General features: G+C 40.5%; 1 protein-coding gene across 1 annotated transcript in view; it reads left to right on the top strand.

The window, feature by feature from the left end:
• Positions 1-14,282, top strand: part of LOC142350989 (uncharacterized) — a 60,821-nt gene that overhangs the window by 42,907 nt on the left and 3,632 nt on the right. The window contains exon 2 of the mRNA XM_075403020.1: positions 13,379-13,432. Coding sequence (XP_075259135.1) covers positions 13,379-13,432 — 54 coding nt within the window. The remainder of the gene's footprint in view (positions 1-13,378; positions 13,433-14,282) is intronic.

The raw sequence follows: 14,282 nt of genomic DNA, 5'->3' as shown, positions 1-14,282 counted from the left end.
TGGATATAAACATGAGGCATCAATTGTAACCGTCAGTACAACCAACAAATTTTTCTGTGGTTGCTTAGGTTCAAGAAATCTCACAGCTCAATCCTTCCTTCTCGTGAAGTTTGCGCAGCCAATAAAACGATAGCTTATTAATTGAAGGCTTAGTTTTTACACCTCGCCTCAGCTCTGTTGAGAGTCTGTTTTCGCTTTGTTTCAAGTTTGTGACCCTCGCTGCGTTGAGAATTGCTGCTCCCGACTTAATCTTGGAAAACATGAGTTAATGAGAAAACATCTTGCCATCTACAGCAATGTCCTGATGCACCTCTCAGCCAATGAGTTCTGTTGTGCCTTGTGTGCTAGGGTCTACTCCTGGAGCTTGCCTGAGTCTAAACAGTACCTCTTGAACTGCTCAGAGAAACTCCAGTGCATTATCTCGTTTCAGCTTCTTGAGCGTCCCAACAATCAGCGCAAGCTGCTTCAGGGTGACCAGTGCCTCAATCTCCGCCTTACGCAAGTTCATTTACACAAATTTTGTGTACTGGTCTGCAAACACAATGAAGAATCAGAGTTCAGACAGTGATTCTACTCTGAGTTGTCTCATCACGTCTGTGAACACCCTCACCAGTTTCTTCTCTACTTGGATTTTGCCACTCTGGGTCTGGAAGTCTTTTCGATTTTGGCCAGTGCGGACAAATTGCACACTTCATCGAGTTCATCTTTATCTGTGACTCATTCCTCGCAATATCCACTTATTTAAATGACAACAACGTCTTTGCCATATCCCTGCACTGCCGAGTTTTACGCTGTTGGTACTTAAATTGAACTCTGAAACAAATCATTCGGTTGTGTTAATTTTAACCAAGTTTCTTTGTAGAGATTCATGGAGCTGTTTATTTTCTCGAAACTGAAGCTATGTTCCCACATCGTTCATCTTAGGAACGATAGAAGGTTTGAAGAAAAGTCAAGCACGCACAACATAATCTGGGTTCGAATTGGATTTCCCTTTTGTTTGACGGTCGCTGATCCTAATATAGCCGCCAACCATCACTTTAGAAGCCTCTTCCTTGGGACTTCAGACAACTGAAGGAACCTGCACAAAGTCCAGTAACGCATGTTTAACACTATGTGATCCGGTAAAACCACTGTTCTTTAGCTTGACTGTTGTCTTTGACAGCCGCCCAATGTTCCTCATTATTGGACCCATTGCCATTGGTTCAAGCTTGTCACCGTCTCCTCGTATCTGGCATGTCCTGTGTTGGTGACACTTCTCCCAACACTTGCTTCATAGCGCTATCTCCTGCGTTCTGCAGTTCTTTGCAAAGCGTCCAGGGATCCAACACGCAAAGCAGTTCCACTTCCTCGTCCCTTTTTGAACTTACATTTCACTGCTAGTGCCACTGAACCTCTTCATTCTTTAGGCCTCTGTGATTTGCTCTCAAGGAGTTTCTACTGGTTTCCATTCAACTGTGCGAAGTTTGTTGCAGGGTTGAAGCTTTTCTTGTAAATTAAAAACATCCTATATCATTGGCAGACTATTGAGGACCAATTTGTCGAAGAGGGTCTCAGAGACTGCTTCCTGAGCTTCTTGTAACCTCGTGAGCAAATCTTGTCCTCTGATGAAGAGGCTGTCCAAATCCTCAGACTTTCTGAGCTGAAGTCGTGCCAACTGTTCCACCAAAGTGACCACTGTTGGCGTCTAGACACACTCAAATTTCTCATGCAAAAGCTTCGAAGCCTTTTTTCCAACTCCTATGCCGTCATTTGGGACAATTTCATGTCTCTTCAATATGAGTGTTATTGCATCTAGAGCCATTGCCATATGTCATTTAAACTTGTGTCTTCCCTTTTATGCCAGCAACATTCTTGTAGTTCTTCTCCTTCTCATTGTTTACCACATTGGCTAGCGGAGCAAGAGTTAACCAATATGATTTGCTTCTGCCAAATTCCTAGAAATCTGTAGCAAAGGTTAACATGCATAGAAAAAATGAGCGCTTTTCTTAGATTTCACTTACTCTTCCGGTGATATCATAATCATTCAAAGCATGCTGGGATGAATTCATATCAAATGATCTAACTATAATAATAACTATCTATAACCACCAGTTTGAACCGGGTATTGTTTAACAATACCATTTTTTTGAAGACTCATTTTTATCAAGTTAGTGACTTGATTTATTTGCTCTCGTCTGATTAACTGGTAAATTGAAAATTCTAATATTTCCAGAGTTTAAGACTTTTCTTGAATAGAAATTTCAACATCCCGAATCAGATATCAGCTTATTGCGCATGTTCTTCTCCCATCAAAACTGTTCTGAAAGTTTCCACCTTTGATAAGGGTAAAGATTTTGCAAACATGTCTACTGCAGTTTTCTCAGAGGAACAAAATCCCCCGTCTTGATTCGAATGAAGTGGAATTTTGTTTTTATGTGCTTGCTCCTCTTGTGCTTGACTGGTTTTGCAGCGTTTGATTTAAACCTGATTTTCCTCTAAAATTGCTATTGGATGAGTCTGTTGGATGCTAAGCTTCTCAAGTACAGAACCTTTTGAACTGCTGCTTCTGTGCCCTTGTATTGGGCTGATTATGAAGACAAAGCCTTCTTCTTGACATCCCAGCTGAGTTCTGTGCCACGTCCGTTAAGCTTGAAATTGTTGCCCTGTCATTGATTTTCTGTTGTTCATGTCAACAGACCAGTCGGCATCACGTTCCCCCATTAAATTATAACTAGCGTCTTTTGTGTAAGAAAGTGTTAAAACTTTTTTTTAGCTTAAAGATACCTAAGAAGTCGTTTTCCGCATAAATATTTTCGATTGGTCTCCATTCATGTGTCTGGAGAGAAGGTTGATTGTGAACATGTCTGTCCTCGTCTGTTTAACCAGATCAAAAAGTGATACAACTAAGCTTCCGTAATTGTTCTGATTTGCTTTTTTTGTCTTTGTTCTGTGCTGTAAGTTTCAAGTTCAAATCAGCTGGAGTCCTTGAAGATTTGCTTTGATTCCTTTGCAAGAGCTCAAGCATTTTTTCTATATTGCGCTCTGTGTCGACAGTGACTTTGTCTTCTTCTCGTTTGATTCTGAGGTCCAAAAACCACTAAAATATTCCTCTGTATTCTATGTGGAATTCAACTTCGAGTGGTTTCTTGACAATAGATATTACTGTTATTCTTCCTAATTCTACTGCGATGCCGTCAACCCAAACCAAATTAGAGGTGTTATCACTGGCCTCCGCTCTAGTGCCAACATAATAATCTATCCTGCTTCTGATGATCACTTTACTCAGCAGGAACGATTTCTACCAGTTGATAGCAGACTGTTCCAAACCATAAATTGATTTATTCTGTCAGCACACTAACTTCTCTCATTCTGAGCCCCGCTTCACTAATTTCTTGCGCTGCTACAGATACACTTCTTCCTCTATTAGTGAGAGCAACAAAGCCAACTTGGTATACAGCTGGTTTACCAATATCCCTGCCTTGCTGGTGTTTGAAGTGGAATCCTGGTCCTCTGGCTTACAGGTTAGGCCCAAAAGTCTCAAAAGAAGTCCTTCCGCTTGTTTGAATACCTTCACAAGGTGTTGTGCTTTCTATTTGTTGACTTTACCACTGGATATCTTCTTCACTTTGTAGACGCCTTTGTCCCATATGACGTCCCTGTGTATGATTGATTGCACTAGGTCCAATTTTTGATCTCCTGGAGTGCCTCAACCTCCTTCTCCAGTGCCCGGTACCACAGGTCTCAATCATCACCTTGTCATGTGGACTTTTTAGTGTTCTAATAAATTCCCTCAGTCACAGCAAGAGGGGATCTGACTTCTTCAAAAATTGCCATACTTTCCTTGCTTGTGTTCTTCTTCTATGCTCTGCTCTGTCCACTTGAACCTGTGCATCTCAATAGAAGCCAAATGTCTCTGACTGTGTGAACTCTCATATTTCACTCTCTTTTAGTGACAGATCCTACGTTGCTGTGACCCCTCATCTAGTAGGCCAGGCGTCTCTGTCTTGTCAGGGATTGAGCCGCATTTAGACTCCTCGATGATTACACCTCGAACTGCCTTCATCTTGCGTGAGATGGATATAAACATGAGGCATCCATTGTAACCGTCAGTCAACCAACAAATTTTTCTTTTAATGTTTATGTTCAAGATATCTCACATCTCAATCTTTCCTTCTCGTGAAGATTGCGCAGCCAATAAAACGATAGCTTCTTAATCGAAGGCTTAGTTTTCATACCTCGTCTCAGCTCTGTTGAGAATCGGTTTTCTCTTTGTTTCAAGTTTGTGACCCTCGCTGCGTTGAGAATCGCTGCTCCCCACCTCATCTTGGTTTAACATGAGTTATTGAGAAAATATCATGCCATCTCCTGTTGCACCTCTCAGCCAATCCGTTCTGTTGTGGCTAATGTGCTGTGGTCTACTCCTGGAGCATGCCTGAGTCTAAACAGTACTTCTTGAACTGCTCAGAGAAACTCCATTGCATTGTCTCGTTTCAGCTTCTCGAGCCTCCCAACAATCATTGCAAGCTGCTTCAGGCTAACCAGTGTCTCAATCTCCGACTTACGCAAGATCACTAACACAAGTTTTGTGTACTGGTAACAAACACAATGCAGAACCAGAGCCCAGACAGTGATCCTACTCTGAGTGGTCTCTTCACGTCTGTGAACACCCTCACCAGTTTCTTCTCTACTTGGATTTTGCCACTCTGGGTCAGGAAGTCTTTTCGATTTTGGCCAGTGGGGACAAATTGCAAACTTCATCGAGTTTATCTTTATCTGTGACTCATTCCTCGCAATATCCACTTATTTAAACGACCACAACGTCTTTGCCATATCCCTGCACTGCTAAATTTTACGCTTTTGGTACTCAAATTGAACTCTGAAACAAATCATTTTGTTGAGTTAATTTTAACCGAGTTTCTTTGTAGAGGTTCATGGAGCTGTTTATTTTCTCGAAACTGAAGCTATCTTCCCACATCGTTGAAACCACTGTCCACTAGCTTGACTGTTGAACTTACATTTCACTGCTAGTGCCATTGAGCCTCTTCATCCCTTGGGCCTCTGTGCTATGCTCTCGTGGAATTTGTACTGCTTTCCATTCAACTGTGCGAAGTTCGTTGCAGGGTTGAAGCTTTTCTTGTAAAACAAAACCATCCTATAAAATTGGCAGACTATTGAGGACCAGTTTGTTGAAGAGGGTCTCTGAGACTGCTTCCTCAGCTCCTTGTAACCTCGTGAGCAATTCTTGTCCTCTGATGAAGAGGCTGTCCAAATCCTCAGACTTTCTGAGCTGAAGTCGTGCCAACTGTTCCACCAAAGTGACCCTTGTCGGCGTCTCCACGCCAAGCCTTTTTTCCAACTCCTATGCCGTCATTTGGGACAAATACATGTCTCTTAAATATGAGTGTTACTGCATCTAGAGTCATTGCCATATGGCACCTAACATTGTGTCCTCTCTTTTATGCCAGCAACATGATTCTCATATGCATCTTTCAGCAACTTGTGGTTCTTCTCCTTCTCATTGTTTACCAAATTAGCTAGCGGAGCAAGACTTAACCAATATGATTTGGTTATGCAAAATTCCAAGAAATATGTAGCAAAGGTCAACATGCGTAGAATGAACGAGCGCTTTTCGTGGATTTCGCTTACTCTTCCGGTGATATCATAATCATTCAAAGCATGCTGGGATGAAATCATATCAAATGATCTAACTATTATAATAACTATCTATAACCACCAGTTTGAACCGGGTATTGATTAACAATAACATTTTTTTGAAGATTCATTTTTATCAATTTAGAGACTTGATTTTTTTGCTCTCGTCTGATTAACTGGAAAATTGAAAATTCTGATATTTCCAACAGAGTTTAAGACTTTTCTTGAATAGAATTTTTAACATCCCGAATCAGATTTCAGCTTATTGCGTAGGTTTTTCTCCCAACAAAGCTATTGTGGAAGTTTCCACCTTTGATAAGGGTAAAGATTTTGCGAACATGTCTCCTGCAGTTTTCTCAGAGGAACAAAATCCCCCGTCGTGTTTCTAATGAAGTGGAATTTTGTTTCGATGTGCTTGCTCCTCTTGTGCTTGACTGGTTTCAGCAATGTCTGATATAACCCTGATTGTCCTTTACAATTGCTATTAGATGAGTCTGTTGGATGCTAAGCCCCTCAAGTACAGTATGTGCCCTGGTATTGTGCTTATTATGAAGCCCCTCAAGTACAGTATGTGCCCTGGTAATGTGCTTATTATGAAGACAAAGCCTTCTTTTTGACATCCCAGCTGGGTGCTGTGTCACCTCCGTTAAACTTGAATTTGTTGCCCTGTTGTTGATTTTCTGTTGTTGACGTCAACAGACCAGTCGGCATCACGTTCCCACACTAAATCATAACTAGCCTCTTTTGTGTAAGAAAGTGTTTAAACTTTTTTACCTTAAAGGTATCTACGAAGTCGTTTTCCGAATAAATATTTGCGATTGGTCGCTATTCATGCGTCTGGAGAGAAGAGTGACTGTGAGCATGCCTACCCTCGTCTGATTAACCAGATCAAGCTTCCGTAATTGTTCTTATTAGTTTTTTTGTCTTCGTTCTGTGCTGTCAGTTTTAAGTTCAAATCAGCTGGAGTTCTTGAAGATGTGCTTTGATTCCTTTGAAGCAGCTCAAGCATTTTTTCTATGTTGCGCTCTGTGTCGACAGGGCCTTTGTCTTCTTCTTGTTTGATTCTGAGGTCCAAAAACCAGCGTAATATTCCTCTGTATTCCATGTGAAATTTTACCTCGATTGGTTTCTTGACATTAGAGATTACGGTTATGCTTCCTAATTCTACTGCGATGCCGTCAACCCAGACCAAATTAGAGATGTTATCACTGGCCTCCGCTCTTATTCAAACACAATAATCTTTCTGGCTTCTGATGATCCCTTTAATCAGCAGGAACGAGTTCTACCAGTTGTTAGCAGACTGTTCCAAACCATAAATTGCTCCATTCTGTCAGCACACTAAATTCTCACCATCTGAGCCCCGCTTCATTAACTTCTCGCGCTGCTACAGATACACTTCTTCCTCTATTGGTGAGAGCAACAAAGCCCACCTGGTATCAAGCTGGTTGACCAAATAGCCCTGCCTTGCTGGTGTTTGAAGTAGAATCCTGATCCTCTGGCTTACAGGTTAGGCCCAAAGGTCTCAAAAAAGTCCTTCCACTTGTTTGAATACCTTCACCAGATGGCGTGCTTTCTATTTGTCGACTTTTACACTGGATATCTAATTAATTTTGCAGACGCCTTTGACCCATTCGACGTCCCTGTGTATGATTGGTTGCACTAGGTACCAATTTTCGATCTCCTGGAGTGCCTCAACCTCCCTCGTCAGTGCCCGGTACCACAGGTCTCAATCATCATCTTGTCGTTGTGGACTGCTTCGTGTTCTAAATAGTTCCATCAGTCACAACAAGAGGGGATCCGACTTCTTCAAAAAATTGCCATACTTTCCTTGCTTGTGTTCTTCTTCTATGCTCTCCTCTGTCCACTTGATCCTGTGCATCTCCAAAGAAGCCAAATGTCTCTGACTATGTGAACTCTCATATGTCACTCTCTGGTAGTGACAGATCCCATATTGCTGTGATCCCTCATCTAGTAGGCCAGGCGTCTCTGTCTTGTCAGGGATTGAGCCGCATTTAGAATCCTCAATGATCACAACTCGAACTGCCTTCACGTTTCGTGATATGGATATAAACATGAGGCATCCATTGTCCCCGTTAATACAACCAATAAGTTTTTCTTTGGGTGCTTAGGTTCAAGATATCTCACATCTCAATCTTTCCTTTTCTTTAAATTTGCGCAGCCAATAAAACGATAGCTTATTAATTGAAGGCTTAGTTTTTATACCTGGCCTCAGCTGTTTTGAGAATCTGTTTTCTCTTTGTTTCAAATTTGTGAACCTCTGCGTTGAGAATTGCTCCTCCCGACTTAATCTTGGAAAACATGAGTTAATGAGAAAACATGTTGCCATCTCCAGCAATGTCCTGTTGCAACTCTCAGCCAATCAGTTCTGTGGTGCCTTGTGTGCTATGGTCTACTCCTGGAGCTTGCCTGAGTCTAAACAGTACCTCTTGAACTGCTCAGAGAAACTCCATTGCATTGTCTCGTTTCAGCTTCTTGAGCGTCCCAACAATCAGCGGAAGCTGCTTCAGGGTGACCAGTGCCTCAATCTCCGCCTTACGCAAGTTCACTAACACAAATTTTGTGTACTGGTCGGCAAACACAATGAAGAACCAGAGTTCAGACAGTGATTCTACTCTGAGTGGTCTCATCACTTCTGTAAACACCCTCACCAGTTTCTCCTCTGCTTGGATTTTGCAATTCTGGGTAAGGAAGTCTTTTCTATTTTGGACAGTGGGGACAAATTGCACACTTCACCGAGTTCATCTTTATCTCCTACTCATTTCTTTTTTAAATGACCACAATGTCTTTGCCATATCCCTGCACCGTCAAGTTTTACGCTGTTGGTACATAAATTGAACTCTGAAACAAATCATTTTTTTGAGTTGATTTTAACCAAGTTTCCTTGTAGAGATTCATGGAGCTGTTTCTTTTCTCGAAACTGAAGCTATGTTCCCACATCTTTCATCTTAGGAACGATAGAAGGTTTGAAGAAAAGTCAAGCACGCACAACATAATCTGGGTTCGAATTGGATTTCCCATTTGTTTGACGGTCGCTGATCCTAACATAGCCGCCAACCATCACTTTAGAAGCCTCCTCCTTGGGACTTCAGACAACTGAAGGAACCTGCACAAAGTCCAGTAACGCATGTTTAACACTATGTGATCTGGTAAAACCACTGTTCATCAGCTTGACTGTTGTCTTTGACTGCGTGAGAGCCGCCCAATGTTCCTCATTATTGGACCCATTGCCATCTGTTCAAACTTGTCACCATGTCCTCGTCTCTGGCATGCCCTGTGTTGGTGAAACTTCTCCCGAAACATGCTCCATAGCGCTGTCTCCTGCCTCCTGCAACCTATAGCAAAGTGTCCAAGGATCCGACACGCAAAGCAGTTTCATTTCCTCGTCTCTTTTTGAACTTATATTTCACTGCTAGTGCCACTGAGCCTCTTCATCCCATGGGCCTCTCTGCTATGCTCTCGTGGATTTTCTACTGCTTTGCATTCAACTGTGCGATATTCGTTGCAGAGTTGAAGCTTTTCTTGTAAAACAAAAACATCTTACATCATTGGCAGACTATTGAGGACCAGTTTGTTGAAGAGGGTCTCTGAGACTACTTCCTCAGCTCCTTGTAACCTCGTGAGCAATTCTTGTCCTCTGATGAAGAGGCTGTCCAAATTCTCAGGCTTTCTGAGCTGAAGTCGTGCCAACTGTTCCACCAAAGTGACCACTGTTGGCGTCTCCACGCACTCAAACCTCTCATGCAACTTGTGGTTCTTCTACTTCTCATTGTTTACCTCATTGGCTAGCGGAGCAGGTTCACTGAGTTGCTTCCTCCTTGTCCCCAGTACTTCTCTGCAGAGCCCCTTCGTCTGCATCATTGCCACAAATCTCTCTCTTTAGATCAGAATCTCGCTTTTCCAGTGCAGGTCAACAGCGTCATTGTCTGTTGATCATTCTTGAAATGAGCAGGTATAACAGTTGTGAAGTGAATTGTTACTTTGCAGAACTGGAATATAACTGTTAGCAACAAAACTGTTTTGTTAAAAAAACTAAATTCATGACTTAGAAAAGATCTGGCCCCGTAACCTGTTGGGCTATGGACATTTAGAAGCGGAGTAAAGACGTTTTCAACTCTGCAAAAAAAATGTAATTTCTCAAAAATAGGGGAGAGACAAAATGGTAATCTACAGTTGAATTTAAGAGTTCACAGGAGAGATCTGATTATTAGATCAATATGGTGATTCGGTATTTGGAATGAAAAAAGTCTCGATAATCGCTGCAATCTAACTAGAAAAATAACACCATAGAATCATCAGTTTGAACGAAGTTTTGTTCACAACTCTACTTCTTGAAAATTTAATTATAACAATTTGGGTATTGAATCAATCTGCTTTTGTCTGATTATCAGGGAAGTTAAACTTTCTAATAATTCTGACTAAGTTTATGACTATAGTTTTAATGGAAATTCTAAAAAAAAATTCCCACCCGCTTGTTCCATCCAAAAGATAAAATTATGCAGTTCTTAGATAAGTTGCATTGTTTCTATTTTCAGAAGAAACATGAAAAGTGAAGTGAATAACAGCTAGGTTATCAAAATGCTCAGAGGTCGAATCTTTTCCATTCGTAACCCCGCAGTGATTTATGCTCCCCCTTTAGAGCACGTACCATTACACAGTAAAGCATTATGTTATGTGAAAAGTATGGCAGGTGCATCTCCGGGGTTCAAATAATGTGAACCCTTTAATCCGGATCGAGGTTTCACTGCTAAAACGCGCTAAAAGATGTAAGATGTCGAGTAAATTTGAGTGAAAAGTTTAAGATTTGCGCTCAATGCAATGAATGCGGTGAAAAATTTTTTAGAGCGTCGAGAATATACCTTTTCACGTTTAAGCGATGAAAGAAAATGTTTCACCGCTACAAGCAGAATGCGTTGAAACAAATTCTTCAACGCTACCAGCAGAATACGATGAAAAAAAAATTTACCGCTAAAAATGCAAACCTTACAATTATCCAACGCTAATTTCAACGTTTATCTTAAATTCACAGAAAATATCTTTGAAGTAGGTGGCATATGACGCAGTATAATATAAAGTTGGTGATATGCAGGATATGAGAAGTTCGAACCCCTGTACAGCATTTTTTTGTAAAAAAAACCGGTGAATGAGGTGAAAAAAGTTTTCCACCGCTAAAAATCGGTAATCTTACAAAAACAAAACGCTTTCAACGCATTGAACGCTAAAAGGTGCCGGAATTTTTTGATGAAAAAAGTTGTTTTTTTTCACCGCTATTCACCGCTAATCTTACATTAATTTTCGACAAAACCTCGAGCCTGGAAGCGGGGAGGGAGGCACAAACGGAAAAGATCTCTAATTTTAACTGCAAAAGTGGCTGAGAAATTGTAGATTTGACGTTTTTTAGTTACATGTGTAGAAGCGAAGGAGGAGGTGAAAGTTGTAAGTGACCAAGGCAGGTCACTCGGAGCTCAAAATTCATACAATTTGCCAAATTTACAGTTGTCTGTGCGACTTATGGCTTTCCTCGCAATATCCACTTTATTGGAACTCATATTGAATTTTAAAACAAATCATTTCGTTGAGTTGATTTTAACCGAGTTCCCTTGTAGATATTCATGGAGATGTTTCTTTTCTCGAAAATGGAGCTATGTTCCCACACCGTTCATCATTGGCATGATGAAAGGTTTCAAGAATAGTCAAGCACACAAAAAACAATCTGAGTACTCATTAGGTTCCCGCTTTGATTGAGGGTCTGATCATCCTCACACAGCCTCCGTATATCATTCTAGAATCAGAAAGTCCAAGAACGCGTGTTTAACACTGTGTGATCCCGTACAACCATTGTCCACTAGCATGACTGTTGTCTTTGACTGGCTGAGCCGTCCAATGTTCTTCACCTGGTGTAGTCACTGTTGGACCCATTGACATGGGGTAAGGCTTGGCTTTTTCTCATCGTCTCCTGCATGCCCTGTGTAAGTCATTTATTCCCGACACCTCCTGTATAGCGCTGTCTCCTTCCTCCTTCCTTAGCAAAGTGTCCGGGGATCCCACTCGCAACAAGAGCAAAGCAGTATTCTTTCCTGCTCCCTTTTTGAAGTTGCGTTTTACTGCTAGTGATACTGATCCTCTTCATCCCGAAGGCCTCTGTGCTTTGCTATCATGAAATTTCTACTGCTTTCCATTCAACTGTGCGAAGTTCGTTGCAGAGTTGAAGCTTTTCTTGTAAAACAAAAACATCATATATCATTGGCAGACTATTGCGGAACAGTTTGTTGAAGAGGGTCTCTGAGACTGCTTCCTCAGCTCCTTGTAACCTCGTGAACAATTCTTGTCCTCTGATGAAGAGGCTGTCCAAATCCTCAGACTTTCTGAGCTGAAGTCGTGCCAACTGTTCCACCAAAGTGACCACTGTTGGCGTCTCCACGCACTCAAACCTCTCATGCAAAAGCTTCAAAGCCTTTTTTCCAACTCCTATGCCGCCATTTGGGACAAATTCATGTCTCTTCAATATGAGTGTTATTGCATCTAGAGTCAGGTGCATATGGCATCTTACATTGTATCTTCTCTTTTATGCCAGCAACATCCTTCTCATATGCATCCTTCAGCACCTTGTGGTTCTTCACCTACTCATTGTTTGATCCAATGGCCAGCGGTGCAGGTTCATTGAGTTGCTACCTACCTGTCCACAGGAGTGCTCTGCAGAGCGCCTTCGTCTGCATCATTGCCACAAATCTTGAGTTTCAGATTGGAATCTTTGTCTTTCCTGTGCAGGTCAACATCTTCACTGTCTGTTTATCCATTTTAGAATGAGCAGGTATAACAGTTGTGAAGTGAAATAGCACTATGCAGAGTTGGAACAAAAACTGTTAACATCAAATTTGTTTTGTTTAACAAAACCAACTCTGTCAGTTAGAAAACAACTGGCCCCGTAACCGGTTGGGATATGGACCTTTGCAAGCGCAACAAATGCATTTTTAATTCAACGCATATTTTAATTTCTCAATGTTGAGGGAATGACAAAACGGTAATTTAGAGTAGAATTTAAAGTTTCACAGGAGAGATCTATTTAAAAGATCAATTTGGTGATTTGATTTTGGGACTGAAAAAAGACTCGATAATCAACTGCAATTTATCTATAATAAAGTCTCTATAGAATCATCAATTTAAACCGAATTTTGATTCACAGCACTATTTCATGGAGATTCAATGATAACAATATAGCGACTCGAACCAATTTGCTCTTGTCTGATTCTCTGGGAAATTAAACTTTCTATTGTTTCTATAGTTTGTATCGAAATTTTAACAAATGTTCCAAACCGCGTGTTCAAACCAAAAGATAAAATCATGCGTTTTTATATAACCTGTCACAGAGAGAATGCATTGGTTTTGTTTTTTGGAAGAAAAAAATAAACTGAAATGAATAGCAGATGGATTAACGAAATGTTCAGAAATGGAATCTTTTCCGTTCGTATCCCTGCAGTACGATATGCTCCCCCTACAGAACACGTACCATTACATAGTAAATCATTACGCAAAAAGTATGGAACGTGCATCTCGGGGGTTCAAATAATTCCACTAACCCGGGTCGAGGTGTCACCGCTAAAAATCGCTAAAAGATGCAAGAATTGCGTGAATTTGAATAGAAGGTCCCTAATTAAAGGACACAAACGGAAAAGATCCCTAATTTTAATTGTAAAAACGGCCGATAAATTGTAGATTTGACTTTGTTTAGTTTCATGTGGAAGGGGCGAAGGAGGAGGTGAAGGTTGTTACATGCCTTCAGCAGGTCAGTTGTAGCTCAACCCGGGTTGCAGTTTCTTTGATTTCATACAAGGATCATATATGATTTCATACTGTCCATACTTGATTTCTTAGTACGATCCTTGTATGAAACCAAAGAAATCATATATGATCCTTGTATGATTACCAAGAAATCATATATGATCCTAGTACGAATACCAAGAATCATACATCTATTTTTGAAAATCTTTAATCATTTAAGTTTTTTTTTTTGTTTTTATTCGGTAGGGCATCACATATATGATACCCCGGCATCACATTGTGATCCGCCAAAAGACCCTAACATACAATAGCAATTGCAAGTTGGGCACATAACGAAAGAGTAAGTCCAAACAAATAACAAAATTTTTGACATACTCTGAAGCCAGTTTATACATATAAATGCTCATTTATAAAAAAATATTACCAAGAAAAAATGCATATCACGTCATATTCCTTTTCTGAATACGTTTAAACCACAAAGTTATTCTTCTAGCGCAAACAAAGAATCAAATGTGGATTGCAAAGGCGATATAATAATTTAATAAGTCCTCTGACTACATTATCCGAGAATTTGTGGCACCAGTCAATGTATTATGTGTCATATATGACCTTGTATGAAATCCAAGAAATTTTTTCAACTTCAATGGAAAACCAAAATTATACAGTTTTTAGTCTTTTAATTTTTTTGTATGATCCTTGTATGATTTCTAGGAAATCATATATGGTCCTTGTATGACTACCAAGAATTAATACAAATCATATATGACCTAGTATGATTACTAAGAATCATATATGACCTAGTACGAAATCAAAGAAAGTTGTATGATCGTTGACCCGGGAACTTAATACTTTTC

The sequence above is a fragment of the Convolutriloba macropyga genome, chromosome 12, assembly GCF_964194025.1.
Source record: "Convolutriloba macropyga chromosome 12, txConMacr16.3, whole genome shotgun sequence".
Classification (NCBI taxonomy): Eukaryota; Metazoa; Xenacoelomorpha; order Acoela; family Convolutidae; genus Convolutriloba; species Convolutriloba macropyga.
The sequence above is the reverse complement of the archived record's forward strand: the minus strand, read 5'-3'. Positions and strand labels throughout refer to the sequence as shown.